Here is a 21451-nt window from a genome sequence, read left to right as displayed (position 1 = left end):
AGGTTCCCCCATCACATTAGAAGTTCCCCTCATCACATCAGAGGTTCCCCTCATCACATCAGAGGTTCCCCTCATCACATCAGAAGTTCCCCTCATCACATCAGAGGTTCCCCTCATCACATCAGAGGTTCCCCTCATCACATCAGAAGTTCCCCTCATCACATCAGAAGTTCCCCTCATCACATCAAAGGTTCCCCTCATCACATCAGAGGTTCCCCCATCACATCAGAGGTCCCCCCATCACACCAGAAGTCCCCCCATCATATCAGAGGCCCCCCCACCATCACATCAGAGGACCCCCCCGTCACATGGCTAAAAATGAGCAGGATGGTGATCCAAAGGGGACAATTTTACTCAGCGCTGTGCTGTGGGATACATATACAGGGGAAAGCTGTGTGGGCTGCCCACAAGCAGCCCCTGCCAGGTCTGGACCCTGTTGCTGACCCGATGGAGCCTGGGGCCATTACTGTATGCCCTGTCAGTAGCCATGCTTGCGCCTCATTGACCTATAACTATGACACATTTTGGGCACCAGACCTCTTTCCTATTACCGCCTAAACTAAACGTTTGCTTCGGAACGCCATGTTTTGATGATCTAGTAGTGAAGTCTCCCTACTGAGATCTTTTCTCTAAATCAGTCTCCATACTTTCTAAACAAAGGGCCAGTTTACTGTCCTTCAGACTATAGGGGGGTCAGACTGTGGCAAGTGGGAGAAAATAATGTCTCAGGTTTGATGTGGGAATATAAAATATTATATAGTGCCCCATCATTGCTATTAGTGGAAGGAGTAACGTTCCTTTGGATGCATCAGTGGGAGGATCAGTGACCCATCATTGGTGTCAGTGGGAGGAATAGTACCCCATCATTGGTCTCAGTGGGAAGAGTAGTGCTTTGTATTAGCTGGAGGAACAGTGCCTCCTATCAGACTGTAGGGGGGTCTGACTCTTGCAAGTGGGAGTAGAAAATGTCTCAGGTTTGGTTGTCCGTGGAAAGATTAAAATATTATATAGTGCCTGTGGTGAGGAGGAGGAATAGTGTCCCATTATTGCTGATAGTGGAAGGAATCATGTTCTATTGGTGGTGTCAGTGGAAAGAATAGTGCCCCATCATTGGTGTCAGTGGAGAAATCGTGTCGCATAATTGGTGTCTGTGGGAGTAAAATTAACCCATCATTGGTATCAGTGGAGGAATGAACCCTCTTAATTGGTGTCAGTGGGAGGAATAGTGTCCCATCATTGGCATCAGTGGAAGAAATAGTGCCCAATTGTTGCCCTCAGTGGGAGGAATAGTGCCACATCATTGGTGTCAGTGGAGTAATAGTGCCCCATCATTGATGTCAGTAGGAGGAGTAGTGCCCCACCATTGGTATCAGTGGAGGAATAGTGTCCTATCATTGGCATCAGTGGAAGAAATAGTGCCCCATTGATGGCCTCAGTGGGAGGAATAGTACTCAATCGTTGGTCTCAGTGTAGGAATGATCCCTCTTAATTAGTATCAGTTGGAGGAATAGTGTCCCACCATTGGCATCAGTGGAAGGAAAAGTGCTCCATCATTGGTGTAAGTGGGAGGGACAGTGCCCAATCATTGGTGTAAGTGGGAGGGACAGTGCCCCATCATTGATGTCAGTAGGAGGAGTAGTGCTCCATCATTGGTGTCAGTAGGAGGAGTAGTGCTCCATCATTGGTGTTAGTTGGAGGAATAGTGCCCCATCATTGGTGTCAGTGGGAGGAATAGTGCCCCATCATTGGTTTCAGTGGAAGAAATAGTGTCCCATCATTGGCATCAGTGGAAGGAATAGTGCCCCATCATTGGTGTCAGTGGGAGGAATAGTGCCCCATCATTGGTGTCAGTAGGAGGAATGGTTCCCCATCATTGGTGTCAGTGGGAGGGAAAGTGCCCCATCATTGATGTCAGTAGGAGGAGTAGTGCCCCATCATTGTCAGTAGGAGTAGTGCCCCATCATTGGTGTCAATGGAGTAATAGTGCCCCATCATTGATGTCAGTGGGAGGAATAGTGCCCCATCATTGGTGTCAGTGGGAGGAATAGTGCCCCATCATTGGTGTCAGTGGGAGGAATAGTGCCCCATCATTGATGTCAGTAGGAGGAATAGTGCCCTATCATTGGTGTCAGTGGGAGGAATAGTGCCCCATCATTGGTGTCAGTGGAGTAATAGTGCCCCATCATTGATGTCAGTAGAAGGAGTAGCGCTCCATCATTGGTGTCAGAGGAAGAAATCATGCCCCATCTTTGGAGTCAGTGCAAGGAAAAGTGCCGTGTATCAGTGGGTGAAACAGTGCCCCAAGAGCCAGATAGGCGCAAGCTAAGGGCCGCAGTTTGGAGACCACTGCTCTAAATCTGTGTGTCTGCGTTCCCATTGATCCATCGTGCTCACTGACCATACACCTTCCATTAAATAGAATAAGGAAAAGCTCCCGCAGTAGGAGTGGCCACACAGAGCTCCTCATTTTTAAAGCTCTTCCATGAGTGCCTGGCCTTCAATGAGGACTCCATAAATAGTCATTTTTTTCCTAATGGTTGCAGTTTTCTGTGAGCCTGCTGTGATTTTATAGCGTGCGGAGCGTCTCTTCAATAATAGAATATGTTAATGTGTATATCGATGATGTTATTCCATACATTGTTCTGCTGTCGTCTGCAGTAACTCGTGTTGACTGATTACCCTTCATGTGTGTCTCGTAGGCTCTGGCCGGCTATTTTGACGTGTTCTTCGAGAAGGATTGTCATACGCCAGTAAGTACATTCAGATGCCCGTCCAAATTAATTACGGGAAAGGCTGCGCTTAATTCGGCGCCCCGGGCTATGTTGGGAATGAGCGGCTCTTTCCCTGTTGTAAGCATTTAATGTTCGTGTAGGTCGCCGTGTAATAAAGTAATGTACCGTGATATTACAAATACCGCTCTGTCTCCGCAGGTCGCCTTTTCCACCGGGCCAGCGTGCACCAAAACTCACTGGAAGCAAACGGTTTTCCTTCTGGAGAAACCCACCGACATCAAAGCAGGTAAAATTGGGGGTAGTGTTTAACGTCTTCAACGTTACAGAACAAAATGTACAGGTGAGCTAACATCGGACACCCCACATATCCTGGTCTACCTTTGGGGTGGCCAAACTGTTAGCACCCCCATAGCCGCTTCAGCGTTCTGGAGATTTGGGATCCCCGCTTTTTTCTCTCTTCTCCATGTAGCGCTTCAGGGACGGATCTGATTGATTCTGATTGGCCAACGCCATTGCAGTCGATCTGATCCATTCCAGAAGCGCAACGTAAAGAAGAGAGCGAAAAGAGGGGATTTAAAATGTTGGAGCGGCTATGGGGGAGCTGATAGCTCAGCAACCCCAGAGGTAGACCTTGGGGGGTTCACCTTTTACATTTTTTCTGTAGAGGTGATCTAATCCCTTAAATAGGTAGGTTGTAAAGGATATGTACACACAATCATTAGAATCAAGCTGAGGCTGTCAACCATAGGCTGTGTGCTGGAGCTCCCTCTGCTGTCACCTTTTTACCTTTTGGTGTCAGGAAAACTTGTCCAATAGCAGAGCAAGGAAGCATCATACTGAAATGACACTTAGTGCTCTGGATTGAGACAAGTACACACTATAGAGGGATATGCTTTGTTCATACTTCATGTCTGAGGGGTACAACTACTTTACCTTGATGGGTAGAATTAAGCGATGTGCTGTCATTGCAATAAACCTTGGCTGGAGTTGAATGTTTTAAGTCTGTGGCTTATTATTTGAATGGTGTATTGTACTTAAGCGCATCTATGCTGCATATGTTAAGCTCCAGTAGGGGACGAAACGCGTTAGTGGGGGCGTGTTTCTAGGAGCACCTGGAGCAGTTCATTCATTTCACTCTGTCACTGGCAGTAAAAACCTCTCCTTTTCTCTATATGGGATTGGACTCTGTTTTTCTATAAACTGTTTCTTTATAGCAATTTCATTGAACATCTTGACACAGTGTATAGAAGTTTAATCACTCGCTATTTCGACTTTTGTGTATTTGCATGTTTATGGAATCACTACACTTTGTTATTTGTTTATATTTTCATAAAACGCATCTTTATTACTTTTTTTCCATTTGTAAAGGATATGTACACACAAGAGTTGAATGTTTTAAGTCTGTGGCATGTTATTTGAATGGTGTATTGCTTGTATGCTGCATATGGTAAGCCCCAGTAGGGGGCGAAACGCGTCGGAGGGGGGCGTTTATAGAGTGTCTGTGCTTGTGCTGCACAGTAAAGTTGATTTTACCTGATGGAAATGGTATGCAGCTCCAGAATTTTGCTGAAATATGTTAAATACAACTTTATTGCAAAGGCTTTCTTTGGATGTAATGTGCTTGCACTATGGATCAGCAATTCTCAACCAGGTTTTCCTGGAACTCTAGGGCTCCTCAAGGGTGGCTAAGGGTTCCTTAAGCTGTGGCTAACTGACCTCCTATCCGATGGTGCCTGCATACTTCCAGGTCCAATGCCACCTGGCAGAGCCAGCGGCATGACTGAAGGGATTCCATTCTGGCCATCTCTGTAAGGGTTCCTTAAGCTGTGGCTAGACCTCCCATCTGATGGTGCCTGCATACTTCCAGGTCTAATGCCACCTGGCAGAGCCAGCGGCATGAATGCAGGAATGCCATTCTGGCCATCTCTGTAAGGGCTCCTTAAGCTGTGACTCGACCTCCCATCTGATGGTACCTGCATACTTCCAGGTCTAATGCCACCTGGCAGAGCCAGCGGCATGAATGCAGGAATGCCATTCTGACCATCTCTGTAAGGGCTCCTTAAGCTGTGACTCGACCTCCCATCTAATGGTACCTGCATACTTCCAAGTCCAATACCACCTGGCAGAGCCAGCGGCATGACTGCAGGGGTGCCATTTTGGCCATCTCTGTAAGGGTTCCTTAAGCTCTGGCTAGACCTCCCATCTGATGGTGCCTGCATACTTCCAGGTCCAATGCCACCTGGCAGAGCCAGCGGCATGACTGAAGGGATACCATTCTGGCCATCTCTGTAAGGGTTCCTTAAGCTGTGACTAGACCTCCTATCTGATGGTGCCTGCATACTTCCAGGTTCAAAGCCACCTGGCAGAGCTAGCGGCATGACTGCAGGGATGCCATTTTGGCCATCTCTGTAAGGGTTCCTTAAGCTGTGACTAGACCTCCCATCCGATGGTGCCTGCATACTTCCAGGTCCAATACCACCTGGCAGAGCCAGCGGCATGACTGCAGGGGTGCCATTTTGGCCATCTCTGTAAGGGTTCCTTAAGCTGTGGCTAGACCTCCCATCCAATGGTGCCTGCATACTTCCAGGTTCAATGCCACCTGGCAGAGCCAGCGGCATGACTGCAGGGATGTCATTCTGGCCATCTCTGTAAGGGTTCCTTAAGCTGTGGCTAGACCTCCCATCTGATGGTGCCTGCATACTTCCAGGTCCAATACCACCTGGCAGAGACAGCGGCATGACTGCAGGGATGCCATTTTGGCCATCTCTGTAAGGGTTCCTTAAGCTGTGGCTAGACCTCCCATCCGATGGTGCCTGCTGCATACTTCCAGGTTCAATGCCACCTGGCAGAGCCAGCGGCATGACTGCAGGGATGTCATTCTGGCCATCTCTGTAAGGGTTCCTTAAGCTGTGGCTAGACCTCCCATCTGATGGTGCCTGCATACTTCCAGGTCCAATGCCACCTGGCAGAGCCGGCGGCATGACTGAAGGGATGTCATTCTGGCCATCTCTGTTAGGGTGGCGTACTTCCCACTTACCACCACCGTTGTAAGGGACATTTTCCCAATGACCCCCGATGGACTAATTTTACAAGTGGTTCTTAAGTTGAGGAATAGATTTTTGATGATTGTTTCCCTTGAAATCTGTAGCTCCTCTCCCCTTCATACGATACCTCATGCCTCTCTTCATCCCACCTGCCTCCTTCCTATATTCCCCTTTAATAACACATCTCCTCCTCTGCACAGCATCAGTCTCCATGTCTACCTGCCATCTCTGCGTCAGGAACACAAACCGGCGTGTCTGTCTCATCAATCTGGCAGTGTCTCTGACATGCTGTATGTGACGCTATGGGGGGGCTCTGCGTTAAATACTGCACTGTCTGTCACACCCAGCGAGCAGCGATCGTCTGCTGCGCCCGGCGGGGAGGAAGCATATTGTCCTCGTCCCACTGGCTGCCTCCGCATTGCAGTGCCTGGTACAGGCCGTCCTTCTCTCTCCATCATTTCGGAGATCATATCGGCTCCTCGTCTCTTCTTTCCTCACCCGTCTCCTTAACAAATATTCCTCCGGCCGATCGGTTTTATTATCGCAGCCTGTCAGTTCGTGGCTGGCTTCTTCCTGCAGCATATCCTTAGAAAACCCCAAAACAGGAGCACTCATCTTTGTCACACATATGGAGAATTTTAAGAGTGAAAAGATGGCTGATAAAGTTTGGAGCACATCAACGTCTCAATCTGTCTGAGAGCAAGGTGAAGGTCCTTGCAAGGTCCTCAGCGGCCCCCCGGCGCTGGCTGTACGCCGCCTGAATTTGCAGTTTAGCTACTGCAAAAAAAAAAAAAACCTGCATTATAATGACGTAAAAATAAGCTTTGAAACTTCTTATAAGGTGACCCCGTAATAAGTCCTTTTTCAAACCCTGTAATTTAATAAGGCAACTTTCAGGTAGATGTACCCCCAATTACTGAATTCTCATACCAGCTTTACCTGTCATTTTCAGTGACCTAGCAGCTCAGCTCCCCCTCCCAGCAGAGACTTAGCAGCTCACCCCCCATCCCCATTCCCAGCAAAGACTCAGTATCCCAGCTCCCCCCTTCCAGAAGAGACTCAGAAGCTCATCCCCATCTCCATTCCCAGCAAAGACTCAGCAACTAAGCTTCCCTCTCCAAGCAGAGGCTCAGCAGCTCCCCGTTCCCAGCAGTGACTTGGCAGCTCTCCCCCATCTCCATTCCCAGCAAAGACTCAGCATCTCAGCTTCCCTCTTCAAGCAGAGACTCAGCAGCTCCCCCTGTCCAGGCAGAGATCCAGCAGCTCCCCCTGTCCAACAGAGACTCAGAAGCTCAGCTCCCCCCTTCCAGCAGAGACTCAGCAGCCCACCTTACCCCCTCTACAGCAGAAACTTGGCAGCTCAGCTCCCCCTTCCAGCAAAACGTCAGCAGCTCAGCTCTCCCTTCTAACCAGAGACTCAGCAGCTCACTCTCCCTTCCAAGAAGAGACTTGGCAGCCTAGCTTCCCCCTTCCAGCAGAAACTCAGCAGCTCAGCTCTCCCCTCCAAGCAGAGACTTTGGCAGCTCAGGTCCCCCACCCAGCAGAGACTCAGCATATCCCACCCCTATTCCCAGCAAAGACTCAGCACCCCAGCTTCCCTCTCCAAGCAGAGACTCAGCAGTTGCCCCTGTCCACCAGAGACTCAGCAGCTCTGCTCCCCTCCACTAACAGATTCAGAAGCTCAGTTCTCTCCTCCCAGCAGAAACTCAGCAGCCCAGCTCCCTCCCCACAGCGGAAACTTGTCAGCCTAGCTTCCCCCTCCTAGCAGAGACTTAGCAGCTCAGCTCTTCCCTCCAAATAGAGACTTTGGCAGCTCCGATCCCCCCTACCCGCAGAGACTCAGCAGCTCAGCTGCCTTTGCCAAGCAGAGATTTGGAGGCTTAGTTCTCCTCGCCAAGAGGAGACTCAGCAGCACAGCTCTTCCCTCCTGCAGATACTAAGTAGTTCAACTCCCTACTTCTAGAGTCGACTCAGCAGGGGGACTCTCCCAACAGAGGCTCAGCACTCTCACCTGAGCAAAGACTCAGCAGCCCAGCTCTCTCCTTTTAGCAAAGATTTAGCAGCTCAGCTCATCCTACTTCCTCTTCTCCACAGAGGCTCAACAGCTTGTCTTCCCTGGCCTACTCTCTCAGCAGTAGTCAGCAGCTCAACTCCCCACCACCCAGCAGAGACATCACAGCGCCTCTGCTCCCCTCTCCAAGCAGTGATTTATCAGCTCAGCTCACCCATCTCCCTCCTTCCAGCCAAGACTCAGCAGCTGGACTCCCTGCGCTCTCTCCTCCCAGCAGTGACTTAGTAGCTTCACACCCCTTCCAGGAGTGACTTGCAGCTCAGCTTTGCCTGCTCCCATCTCCAGCAGTTACCCAGCAGGTCCTTTCAGAGGCCCCCATCACCAAGTAGAGACTCAGGAGCTCAGTTCACCCCACTCCCTCTCCCAGCAGTGACTCTGAAGCTCACTTACACCCTTACAGCAAATAGACAATAGCATTAGGAATCAAGCAACTGATCAGCAGATTTCCCAGATAAGGTCTGCAGCATCCAGTGGCCAGCAGGCAGGAGTATGCACATCTAAAGGGATGCCAGGGATATAATTTGCCTGCCTCTTACAGCATTCACTTTTTGTACCATCATTAATTTTTTCCTCTTGATCATGTGCGAGCCTGATTTTTAGGGCTGGGACCAGTAACGTCACTGCTTTCCTGAAAATTATATGAAAGAACATCTCCCTGGTATCCCTTTAGATATCCATCCCTGCTGGTTGCTGCAGGCTTTAGCTGTGCAATCTGCTGATCAGTTGCTTGGATCAAGAAATTGATCATCAGATTGCAATACTAAATCTGCAGAATCCAGTAGCTAGCAGGGAGGAGCATGCACATCCTCCTACAGCCATTCTCTTTCTGTGCCATCATTCATTTTTGTTCTTTGCCATGTGTGAGCCTGATCTTTAGGGCAGGGGTCAGTCACTGTACTGCTGTTCCCAAAAATTATATGAAAGAACATATCCATTGCATCCCTGCTGACCACTTTACTGCTGTTCTTGAACGGTATTTGAAAGAACATATCTCTTATATCCAGGGGCGGTGCTAGACTATTTTATGCCCTAGGCAAGACCAGCTACTTGTGTCCCCCCCCCCCCCAAAAAAGGGAAGGGGTTAAAAACTCCTCTATGTGACCCTGATCTGATGGTTCCTCCATGTTATGCTGTCATACCCAGTGACACCCATATTCCTCCATTTCACACTCGGGGACCCTAATGTCCCTCCATGTCACACCCAGGGACTCCAATATTACTCCTTGCCATGCTGTCATACCCACTGACCCCGATGTACCTCTGTCAGATCCTGATGTTTTTCCATGTCACATTTGGGGACCCTGATGTTCCTCCGTGTCACACCTGGGGACCCTGATGTTCCTCCGTGTCACACCTGGGGACCCCAATCCCCCATGGCACACCCTGGGACCCCAATTCCTCATGGCACACCTGGTGACCCCGAACCCCTGTTAAACGCGGTGGCTCCTGGTGGAGGGAAAAGCAGCAGTCTGAGAGCTCCGCACGTCCTTCATCACCAACCTCCTCAGACTATTCCGGTGCCTCGTCGCTTCTGCCCCAGTAAAGGTTCCGCCCTCCAGTGCCGAGCTCTGGCTCAGGTTCAGCTCTCCTCCACTCCCTGCTTAATACCGACCCAGGGAAATAAACGGCTGCCCACCAGCTCAGTGCAGAGAGTCACTTCCTGCCCAGGGTTAAGGTCACTCAGCTCCACCTATAGAGGATCATCATGCAGGCGGCACTCTGTGGGGCTCCCTTCTTGCCTTTTGGAGCCCCTCCAACAGTGGTGGAAAGCCAGGGCCTGGTAGTTCCACCACTGCCCAAGACACTTGGCATCTTCCGCTGTCCCTTCTCCCCCCCCACCTCCGCCCCTCGCCTCAGCTCACAATAATCATTCATGATGGAGAATTCATGATGGAGAGAGAGTGCCGACTCCTGGCTGCGCCCCTAGGTGGCAATGCGCCCTAGGCGGCTGCCTAGTTTGCCTAGTGGAAGCAGCGGCCCTGCTTATATCCCTGCTGGCCCCTGGGTGCTGCAGGCTTTAGCTGGGCAATCTGCTGATCAGTTTCTGGAATCAAGCAACTGATCAACAGATTGCAAAGCTAAGGTCAGCAGCTTCCCTGCTCGGGGCGTTCGTTTCATCTAGTCCTTTCAGACCCGTTCATTTTCCAGTGCCACTGCCCCGCCTCCTGCCTGCTCTTTGGACTAATGGAAAGGGGGGAGAGACATCACCACCCCCTGAGCTCCTGTAATCTCCCCCTACATCCATTTTCCTTTTTCCCTCCAGCTTTCGGCTAATTACACTTCAATGACTTTCAAAGAAACGCAAATCACTTTTTTTATTGTTTATCCACCAAAAATAGGTTTGTTTGGACGCCCGTCGTTTGTCAAAGGCGGCTTTATGGGGTAAATTCCCAGGATGCTGTTTGCTGACAGTATAACGGATCGCGGTGAGCCGTACGCGCAGCGCAAGGTGCCGGCATCTGCTGTGAAATCTGTGCGGTCATGTCCTCAATATGCTGAGGAGCGCCGCGCTGGCCCGGAGTTCAGGCTGCTTGGCAAACCTTCGTTGTAGGTCGCGGCAGGATTTATCGCCCGGAGCTAAGACTTGGCCGCTGTACGCCGCCGTTTATTTTAGGTTTAAAAAAAAAAAAAAAAAACCTGGTAAAGGGACATTGTTACTTAATAATAAATATATGTAAGAGTCACCATACACACGGCAATGTGACCGTGTAATCCTTGTACGATCGGACACAGATCAGCCCCTGCTGCAGCCTCTTTCCTTGTGACTTGCTGCAAAGTTGCAGTTTGATCAATGTAACACTTCCTGGTATGTACAATGTATCCGCAAAGTATTCACGTCTTCCCCATTTTGCTATGTTACAGTCTTATTCCAAAATTGATTCATTTCATTTTTTTCTTCAAAACTCTACAAAAAATTCCCCATAATGACAACGTGAAAAAAAGTTTGTTTGAAACCTTTCCAAATTTATTTTTAAAAAATTAAGAAATTCCATGTATATACAGTATACCACAAAAGTAAGTACACCTCTCACATTTTTGTAAATATTTTATTCTGTCTTTTCATGTGACAACACTGAAGAAATGACACTTTGCTACAATGTAAAGTAGTGAGTGTACAGATTGTATAACAGTGTAAATTTGCTGTCCCCTCAAAATAACTCAACACACAGCCATTAATGTCTAAACCGCTGGCAACAAAAGTGAGTACACCCCTAAGTGAAAATGTCCAAATTGGGCCCAAAGTGTCAATATTTTGTGTGGCCGCCATTATTTTCCAGCACTGATTTAACCCTTTTGGGTATGGAGTTCATCAGAGCTTCACAGGTTGCCACTGGAGTCCTCTTCCACTCCTCCATGATGACATCACAGAGCTGGTGGCTGTTTAGAGACCTTGCGCTCCTCCACCTTCCATTTGAGGATGCCCCACAGATGCTCAATAGGGTTTAGGTCTGGAGACATGCTTGGCCAGTCCATCACCTTTACCCTCAGCTTCTTTAGCAAGGCAGTGGTCATCTTGGAGGTGTGTTTGGGGTCATTATGTTGGAATACTGCCCTGCGGCCCAGTCTCCGAAGGGAGGGGATCATGCTCTGCTTCAGTATGTCACAGTACATGTTGGCATTCATGGTTCCCTCAATTAACTGTAGCTCCCCAGTGCCGGCAGCACTCATGCAGCCCCAGACCATGACACTCCCACCACCATGCTTGACTATAGGCAAGACACACTTGTCTTTGTACTCCTCACCTGGTTGCCGCCACACACGCTTGACACCATCTGAACCAAATAAGTTTATCTTGGTCTCATCAGACCAGAGGAGATGGTTCCAGTAATCCATGTCCTTAGTCTGCTTGTCTTTAGCAAACTGTTTGCGGGCTTTCTTGTGCATCATCTTCAGAAGAGGCTTCCTTCTGGGATGACAGCCATGCAGACCAATTGGATGCAGTGTTCGGCGTATGGTCTGAGCACTGACAGGCTGACCCCCCACCCCTTCAACCTCTGCAGCAATGCTGGCAGCACTCATACGTCTATTTCCCAAAGACAACCTCTGGATATGACGCTGAGCACGTGTACTCAACTTCTTTGGTGGACCATGGCGAGGCCTGTTCTGAGTGGAACCTGTCCTGTTGCTGTATGGTCTTGGCCACTGTACTGCAGCTCAGTTTCAGGGTCTTGGCAATCTTCTTATAGCCTAGGCCATCTTTATGTAGAGCAACAATTATTTTTTTCAGATCCTCAGAGACTTCTTTGCCATGAGGTGCCATGTTGAACTTCCAGTGACCAGTATGAGAGAGTGAGAGCGATAACACCAAATGTAACACACCTGCTCCCCATTCACACCTGAGACGTTGTAACACTAACGAGTCAACATGACACCGGGGAGGGAAAATGGCTAATTGGGCCCAATTTGGACATTTTCACTTAGGGGTGTACTCACTTTTGTTGCCAGCGGTTTAGACATTAATGGCTGTGTGAGTTATTTTGAGGGGACAGCTAATTTACACTGTTATACAAGCTGTACACTCACTACTTTACATTGTAGCAAAGTGTCATTTCTTCAGTGTTGTCACATGAAAAGATAGAATAAAATATTTACAAAAATGTGAGGGGTGTACTCACTTATGTGAGATACTGTACGAGTGCTTTGGATTACAAGCATGTTTCCGGAAACAAATTATGCTTGCAATCCAAGGTTTTACTGTAATTGTAAATATGACAGACCTAGTTGTATAGGCGATATGTGTGTTTTTATACTGTAGGTTGCCCCTTGTATTATGCTCTTATATTATGCCCTTGTGGTGAAGGCCAGGCAGTCGGGGTTCAAAGGGTTAATTCCCTGAACGCCGACTTGATCCTATTTAATACTGCTGTACGGAGGGGCGGACCTGAAGAAGGCCACGCCCTCTAAAACGCATTGTGTCCTGGCAACCTAGTGCGTCCTGATCAGCTGGCTCCCCCTTGTATCACGTGGCGAAGGAGGCGGCGCCGGTTCCCTGTGGCCTGAATAGCGCGGAGAGCTGTCGGCGGCTGCATACTGTGATCCACTACTCTGGATGCTACTGAACACACTGCGCCGAGGACCTGCTGCCGGCTTCCATTGGGGTCTATTCTGTCTCTACTGAACACACTGCGCCCGAGGAACCGCTGCCTGCTTCCTTTGCCCTTTTGTAGGTGCATTGAATTGTTTATTGGTTTTAATTGAATAAACCGGTATTGCACCAAGAGCCTGTGCGCTCTGCTTTCTCTTATGTACTAACCACTTTAAGACCAGGCCTATTTCTGACACTTGTTGTTTACAAATTAAAATCATTTTTTTTTTTGCTAGAAAAATACTTCGAACTCCCAAACTTTATATATATATATATATATATATATATTTTTTTTTTAGCAGAGACCCTAGAGAATAAAATAGAGATTGTTGCAATATTTTTTATCACACCATATTTGCGCAGCGTTCTTACAGACGCAATTTAAAAAAAAAAAAAAAAAAATTCACTTATTTTGAATAAAAAAAATAAGAAAACAGTAAAGTTAGCCCAATTTTCTTCTATAATTTGAAAGATAAAGTTACGCCGAGTAAATAGATACCCAACATGTCATGCTTCAAAATTGTGCACGCTCGCGGAATGGCGACAAACATTGGTACTTAAAAATCCCATAGGCGACATTTTAAAAATCTCTACAGGTTACTAGCGTAGAGTTACAGAGGAGGTCTAGGACTCTAATTATTGCTCTCGCTCGAACGATCGCGGCAATACCTCACATGTGTGGTTTGAACACCGTTTACATATGTGGGTGGGACTTGGTTATGCGTTTTGCTTCTGCACATGAGCTAACAGGGACAGAGGCTTATTTTTTTTTTTTTTTTTTCCTATTTATTTTTTATATTATTTTTTTTATTTTTACACAGTTTCTAAAAAAAAAAAAAAAAATTTGATCATTTTTATTCCTATCACAAGAGGAATGTAAACATCCCTTGTAATAGAAATAAGCAGGACAGGTCCTCTTTATTGTGAGAACTGGGGTCAAAAAGACCTCACATCTACACTAAAAAAGAAAAAAAAAAAAAAGATGATGAAATAAATTGGCTCTTTAAATCTGTTGCTAGGAAACGATGTTTGATGTCGCTCCGTTCCTCCAAAGCCATAGAGTGGAGTGGGGGCTATCTGGCCCTCACTCGACTTTCTGCCTGTGAGAAGAGCGGACCGGATTGTTTTCCCCGCTACCGGCAGGTCCGGTAAGCAGGGAAAATGACCGGGAAGCAATGGGAGGGGGAGGGGGCACCTCTCCCACCACCCATAAGGGTAATCCCGTGGCGAATCCGCCGCTGGGACCACCCTTATGTGAAAGAGGTCCGCCAGCAGGTAGAAAAAAATACCGGGGTTATGGTAGCTATCTGCTGCCGTAACCCCGGTATTTAACGTCAAAATAATGACGTATAACTGCGGCGGGCGGTCCGGCACCGATTTAAAAAAAAAAACTGTCAGTATTCAAAAATGCAGATCTCAGTATTTTGAATACCTTGAAGTGTAGTGGAGAGATTTGGGGTCTTTTAGACCCCCGATCCCTCCATAAAGAGTACCTGTCACTGCCTATTACTGTCACAGGGGATGTTTATATTCCTTGTGACAGCAACAAAAGTGATCCCATTTTTTGTTTTTTGTTTTTTTAATAATAAAATAGGAAAAAAAATAAAATTTTTTTAAAGCACCCCTGTCGCTGTGAGCTCGCACACGAAAGAAAATGCATGCGTAAGTTACGCCCGCAAATGAAAACGGTGTTCAAACCACATGTGAGGTATCGTCGCGATCGCCAGAGCGAGAGAAATAATTCTAGAAAAAGACAGACGCTGTAACTCTAAACTGGTAACCGTTAAATTTTAAAGCATCGCCTATGGACATTTTTTAAAGTATCATAGTTTGTCGCTATTCCACGGGTGTGCGCAATTTTAAACCGTAACATGTTGGGTATCTATTTACTCGGCGTGACATCATCTTTCACAATATACAAAACAATTGGGCTAACTTTACTGCTTATTTTTTTTAAAGGCAGTGAAATGTATTTTTTCCCCAAAAAAATTTGTTTGAAAGACCGCTGCGCAAATACCGCATGACAAAAAATATTGCAGCGACCACCATTTTATTCTCCAGAGTCATTGCTGGAAAAAAAATATATATATTGTGTGTGTGTGTGTGTGTGTGTGTGTGTGTATGTGTATGTGTGTATATATATATATATATATATATATATATATATATATAGTTTGGGGGTTCGAAGCAATGTTCTATAAAAAAAAAACTGATTTTAACTTGTAAACAGCAAGTGTCAGAAAAAGGTTGCTCCTTAATTGGTAATTTATTGGGTATCCGTTTACTCAGTGCGACCTTAAACTTTTTTATTTTACCAAATATTGGGTAATATCTTGCATTTTTGTGCCTTAAAATTACCTTTAGTTTATTTTCTACTTAAATTTTGAGTTTCATATACTGTAGGGTAATATTTTGTGACATGAACAATTGGAAATACCATTATTTTATTCTCTAGGGCAGGGGGTGTCAAACTTAACCACTTCAATACCGGGCCCCTTCACCCCCTTCCTGCCCAGGCCAATTTTCAGCTTTCAGGGCTGTCATATTTTGAATGACAATTTCAAGGTCATTGCTACACTGTACCCATATGAAATTTTTATCATTTTTTTTCACACAAATGGAGCTTTCTTTTGGGGGTATTTAATCAATGCTGGGTTTTTTATTTCTTACAAAAAAAAAAAAAGACACAAAGTTTTAAAAAAAAAAAAAGTTTTTCTTATTTTCTGTCAGTCAATTTTGAAAATAAGTAATTTTTCTCCTTCACTGATGTGCACTGATGGGCACTGATAGGCTGCACTGATGGGCACTGATGAGGTGGCACTGATGAGGTGGCACGGATGAGGAGGTACTAATATGCCGCACTTATAGGTGGTACTGATGGGCGGCACTCATGGGCGGCACTCATGGGCGGCACTCATGGGCACTGACGGGCGGCACTCATGGGCATTGAGGGCAGCACTCATGGGCACTGAGGGTGGCACTCATGGGCACTGACGGGTGGCACTCATGGGCACTGATGAGCACTGACGGACACAGATGAGCAGGCACTGATGGGCACAGACTGGCGGCACTATGGGCACTCATGGTGGGCACTGTTTTTTAACTTCTCTGTAATCAGGTTACTTATGATCAGTGCCCTGATTACCTGTCCTGCACTCCCCTTCAAGGAGGAGCCGCTGATCGGCTTTCCTCGCCTCACAAACGGCACTTCGTCATTTACATGTGACCGACTGTGATTGGACACATCCGATCACATGGGTAAAGAGCCACGTCATTGGCTCTTTACCAAGATTGGGGTCGTGCTGTGTCCTAGCATGCTGGCGCAGCCACTATCGCCGCCGCCACCACGGGCACGCGAGAGAGGCTGTTCTGAGGCGCTGTCATATGACGTTGTACCAGAACGAGAGCCACATTGCTCCGCCGTCATTTGACGGTGGGCGGGCAGTAAGTGGTTAATTAAATCGTGGGCCGCATCAGCCTTATGATTGCCCTCAAAAGGGCCGGTTGTATCTTTTAGAGTAGATGTCCAGAGCCCCCCCTACCCTTACATAAGACATCAAGAGCCTTTACACCATAAGAAGTTGAGTCCCCCACATCACAGTGCACCCCCCCCCTTACCTTGTGCTGTTGATGGGAAGAAGCTGGAGGCATTGCTGGAAAGCAGACAGTACACGGTCTGGAGGAGGACCAGAGAAGACCTGAAGCTTTCCTGCAGCGGCAGGAGAGGTTTGAAGGCCACATAAAATGGCCTGAAGGGCCAGATTTCGCCCGCGGGCCTTGTGTTTGACACCTGTGCTCCCCCGGGTGTCTGCTGTCAGAAAAATGCATCATGTTCGGGGGTTTTATGTAATTTGAGGCCTAAAATGATTTTTTAAACGTGTGCAAGAAAAAGGCAGAAAAACGTCTCTTGCAGCAAAAGAGTTAAGCACTGAACTGTGTCCCTGTATTGGTTGATCCCGCGTCACTTTCCAGTATGGGCAATTTCCTGGTGAAGGGAGACGGGTCTGGATTAGTATGCCGCGATCGACGTGACCTGACCAGAAACGAATTAACCTTGGATCAATTATTGTCTATAGACCCGGTACACTGCTCACCCACCGGAACCTGCCGAGGACTGTCAGGGGATTCAGGAATAGATGGTAGGGATTGTCATTCAGGATATATTGGTGTGTTTATGATGGGATGAGTTTTAAAGAGCTTTATGTTAAAAAAAGAAATCTGAAATTCTTTTCTACAACAGAGAATTCCCAGAGTTAAGTCTTTCTCAAACTTATTACTCTTTTTTTATATTTTTATAATAATATTTTATATTCTTTAATTTTTTTTGGTCTATCTATTTGTTATATTTTTTATATTTTATTTTTATATTTTTGGTGAATCTATTATTATATTTTTCTATTCTAAATTATTCTATTTTATATAAAAGGACACAGATTGCGACATACCTACAGAGTATTTAACACCCGGGGGAGGGGTTATTTTTCAACCTCTTCCAGCTCAACATGAAAGAAAATATATACACTCACCAGACACTTAAAAAAAAAAAAAAAAAATCTGGAATTCTTTTCTACAACAGAGAATTCCCCGTGTTAAGTCTTTCTCAAACTTATTACTCTTTTATATTTTTAAAATATAGGGGTTACATTTCCATAATGGGCATAATGTGTTACCCTAAATTAAAGACGCTAATGGTACGAGCTGTCCTTTAGGGGAGGTGTGTTATTGGTGCTCAAACTTTTTTTTTTTTTAATTATTTCAGTGAAGTGAAAAATACCAATTTTCTGAATTGCATCATTGCTTCTGAATTAAAATTAGTACTCGAACATTTGCTCAGTGACATTTATTGTTGAAAGAAAACAAAGCAGCTTACCCACAGATTAACCAGTTTTGGACTGGAAGGATTTGCCCCCTTAACCACTTAAGCCCCGGAAGATTTTACCCCCTTCCTGACCAGGGGGTATTTTGCGATTCGGCACTGCGTGACTTTAAACGGACAATTGCGCGGTCGTTCGACGCTGTACCTAAACGAATTTGACGTCCTTTTTTTCCCACAAACAGAGCTTTCTTTTGGCGGTATTTGATCACCTGTGCGATTTTTTGATCATGCGCTATAAACAAAAAAAGAGCGGCAATTTTGCAAAAATAACAATATTTTTCACATTTTTTTATATGAAATTCCCCCAAAAAAAAAAGTAAAAATCAAAATTTTTTAAAATTTTCGGCCAATTTGTTTTATGCTACATATGTTTGGTAAAAAAAATCGCAAAAAGCGTATTTTGATTGGTTTGCGCAAAAGTTATCGCGTTTACTAACAAAGGGAAAGATTTTTGTCATTTTTGTTGTTTTTTTTTTTTAACGCGTAATGGCGGCGATCTGCGATTTTTTTTTTTGCGGTACTGCGACATTGGGGCGGACAGATCGGACCCTTGACTGACATTTGTGACACTTTTGGGGTTACCAGTGACATTTCTACAGTAATCAGTGCTATACATATGCACTGTTACTGTAAAAATACACTGGTTGTGAAGGGGCTAACTTTATTTGGGAGGGAGGGGCTGTGTGTGTCCCTAGGGGCGTGCTTTCTACTGTGATTGGCTGTGGCTTGAGCTGTAAGGACACTGATCAACGGATCTACATACTAGATCCGTTTGATCAGTGTCTTTACAGCGAGGAGAATGACAGGTGGCTTGTTTACACAAGCTGCCTGACATTCTCCCTCTCCCCCGCCGATCGCCGAGTGACCGGCGGACATCGGGTCCGCTGGTCGCGCGGGGGGGTCCGTGACCACGCGGGAGCGCGCCTCCGGGGGCGCAAGCTCGCTCCCTAGACCCTCACAAGCTAGTGACGTAGCCCTACGTCACTTTGCCTGTGAGGGGCTGACTGCCGACGTAGATCGGCGTTAGGCAGTCGGCAAGTGGTTAATGACCAGGCCATTTTTGTGCAATTCGGCACTGCGTTACTTTAACAGAAAATTGCGCGGTCGTACGATGCTGTACCCAAATAAAATTTATGTCCTTTTTTCCCCACAAACAGAGCTTTCTTTTGGTGGTATTTGATCACCTGTGCGATTTTTATTTTTGGCGCTATAAACAAAAAAAGATCGACAATTCTGTAAAAAAAAAAAAAAATTTTTACACTCTGCTATAAAACATTTAATTAATTTCAATGGGCTGCCCTAAACTATAAAAAAGAAAGCCTAAAAGAAGTCCCTGACCCTTTTGAGAAATCACACCACACCAAACCGCATGGTGCTGGATTGAGAGCCCCATAACAGCTCTTTGCCGGTTGTTATTATCAATACCAATCTCACAGCTGCAACAGTGAGCTTGATTTAAGCCCTTGTATACAATGCCGTTTTTAGAAACGCACCTTGGTAAACAAATGGTTAACTGTGAGATTAGCTTTTGCTGTGGCTTTCACCATTTTACACCCTTGCTGTAATGGCTTTCTCAGGAAAAGAGATTAATTCTCTCCTGTCTGTCTATAGCATCCTTGCTGAAGGGCTGCTGAGATCAGAGATTAACAGATAACATATTCAATTGTTTCTATTCAAGCTGCTTCGTCAGCTATAATGAAGAATTAGGAATGAATGAATCAGCTTGGATTAGCTACAAAACGTCTTTATACTAGCTATACCATCACCAGGATAAATGGGAACCTTCACAGACCTATTGAATTAGCTTTAATCAGTCAGAACTGATTCTAGACTTGCAAAAAGGATATCGGGGAGATGGAGAAAGTGCAAAGAAGAGCAACAAAACTGATAAGAGACATGGAGGAGCCCAGCTATGGAAAATGATTAACTGAACTGAATTTATTCTTCCATAATAATGGGCAATAAGGGGGGATGATATGACCACTATAAATAAATATAAGTGATGCATATAGTTAACTTGGTGCAAGGTTATTCACTTTAAGGTAATTTCAAAAGGACAAGGGGGCTCTTTTTGCATCTGCATGAAAATAGGTTTAATCTTGACATACAGAAAGGTTTCTACAATAAGTATGTGGAATAGACTTCCTCAGGAGATAACTCTAAAATAGTCTTCCTCAGGAGCCAATTCTGAAATAGCATTCCTTAGGAGATAATTCTGGAATAGCTTTCCTCAGGAGCTAATTCTGGAACAGCCTTCCTCTGGAGCTTATTTTGGAATAGTCTTCCTCTGGAGCTTATTTTGGAATAGTCTTCCTCTGGAGCTAATTGTGGAATAGCCTTCCTCTGGAGCTAATGGTGGAATAGCCTTCCTCTGGAGCTAATTGTGGAATAGCCTTCCTCTGGAGCTAATTGTGGAATAGCCTTCCTCTGGAGCTAATTGTGGAATAGCCTTCCTCTGGAGCTAATTGTGGAATAGCCTTCCTCTGGAGCTAATTGTGGAATAGCCTTCCTCTGGAGCTAATTGTGGAATAGCCTTCCTCTGGAGCTAATTGTGGAATAGCCTTCCTCAGGAGCTAATTCTGGAATAGCCTTCCTCAGGGCTAAATCTGAAAAAGCCTCCCTTAGGAGCTTATTCTGGAATAGCCGCCTTCTGGAGCGTATTCTAGAATAGTCTTCCTCGGGAGCTAATTGTGGAATAGCCTTCCTCAGGAGCTCGTCCTGGAATAGCCTTCCTCAGGAGCTCATTCTGGAATAGCCTTCCTCAGAAGCTCATTCTGGAATAGCCTTCCTCAGGAGCTCATTCTGGAATAGCCTTCCTCAGGAGCTCATTCTGGAATAGCCTTCCTCAGGAGCTCATTCTGGAATAGCCTTCCTCAGGAGATCATTCTGGAATAGCCTTCCTCGGGAGCTCATTCTGGAATAGCCTTCCTCAGGAAGTCATTCTGGAATAGCCTTCCTCAGGAGCTCGCCTGGAATAGCCTTCCTCAGGAGCTCATTCTGGAATAGCCTTCCTCAGGAGCTCATTCTGGAATAGCCTTCCTCAGGAGCTCATTCTGGAATAGCCTTCCTCAGGAGCTCATTCTGGAATAGCCTTCCTCAGGAGCTCATTCTGGAATTGTATTCCTGAGGAGCTCATTCTAGAATGGACTTTCAGGTGATTAAGGAGCGATATGATCACCATTCTCCACTATTAGCAGTTGGAATATGATCACCATGAATATATATAGGTGATCCATGTAGTGAACGTAGGGCAAGATTATTCACTTTAAGGTTATTGCAAAGAACAAGGGGGCACTATTTCCCTCTGCCTGAAAAAAGATTTAATCTTGACATACAGAAAGGCTTCTAAAGTTAGAATGTGAAATAAACTTCCTCAGGCACTAAATCTGAGATAGACTTCCTCAGCAGCAAATCCTGGAATAGACTTCCTCAGGAGACAATCCTGGAATAGACTTCCTCAGGAGGAGTCAATCCTGGAATAGACTTCCTCAGGAGACAATCCTGGAATAGACTTCCTCGGGAGACAATCCTGGAATAGACTTCCTCGGGAGCCAATCCTGGAATAGACTTCCTCGGGAGCCAATCCTGGAATAGACTTCCTCGGGAGCCAATTCTGGAAAAGACTTCCTCGGGAGCCAATCC

At 46.1% G+C, this 21451-nt stretch overlaps 1 protein-coding gene across 1 annotated transcript in view; it reads left to right on the top strand.

The window, feature by feature from the left end:
* The window catches only part of PRMT3 (protein arginine methyltransferase 3), a 259529-nt gene that overhangs the window by 230105 nt on the left and 7973 nt on the right, over nucleotides 1-21451 (top strand). The window contains exons 15-16 of the mRNA XM_082270530.1: nucleotides 2700-2750; nucleotides 2931-3018. Of these exons, the coding sequence (XP_082126656.1) occupies nucleotides 2700-2750; nucleotides 2931-3018 (139 nt within the window). The remainder of the gene's footprint in view (nucleotides 1-2699; nucleotides 2751-2930; nucleotides 3019-21451) is intronic.

Source organism: Pelophylax lessonae (assembly GCF_965119305.1).
Source record: "Pelophylax lessonae genome assembly, chromosome: 10".
In the NCBI taxonomy this organism is placed as follows: Eukaryota; Metazoa; Chordata; class Amphibia; order Anura; family Ranidae; genus Pelophylax; species Pelophylax lessonae.
Note: the sequence above shows the minus strand (reverse complement) of the source record. Positions and strands in the feature narration are given on the sequence as shown.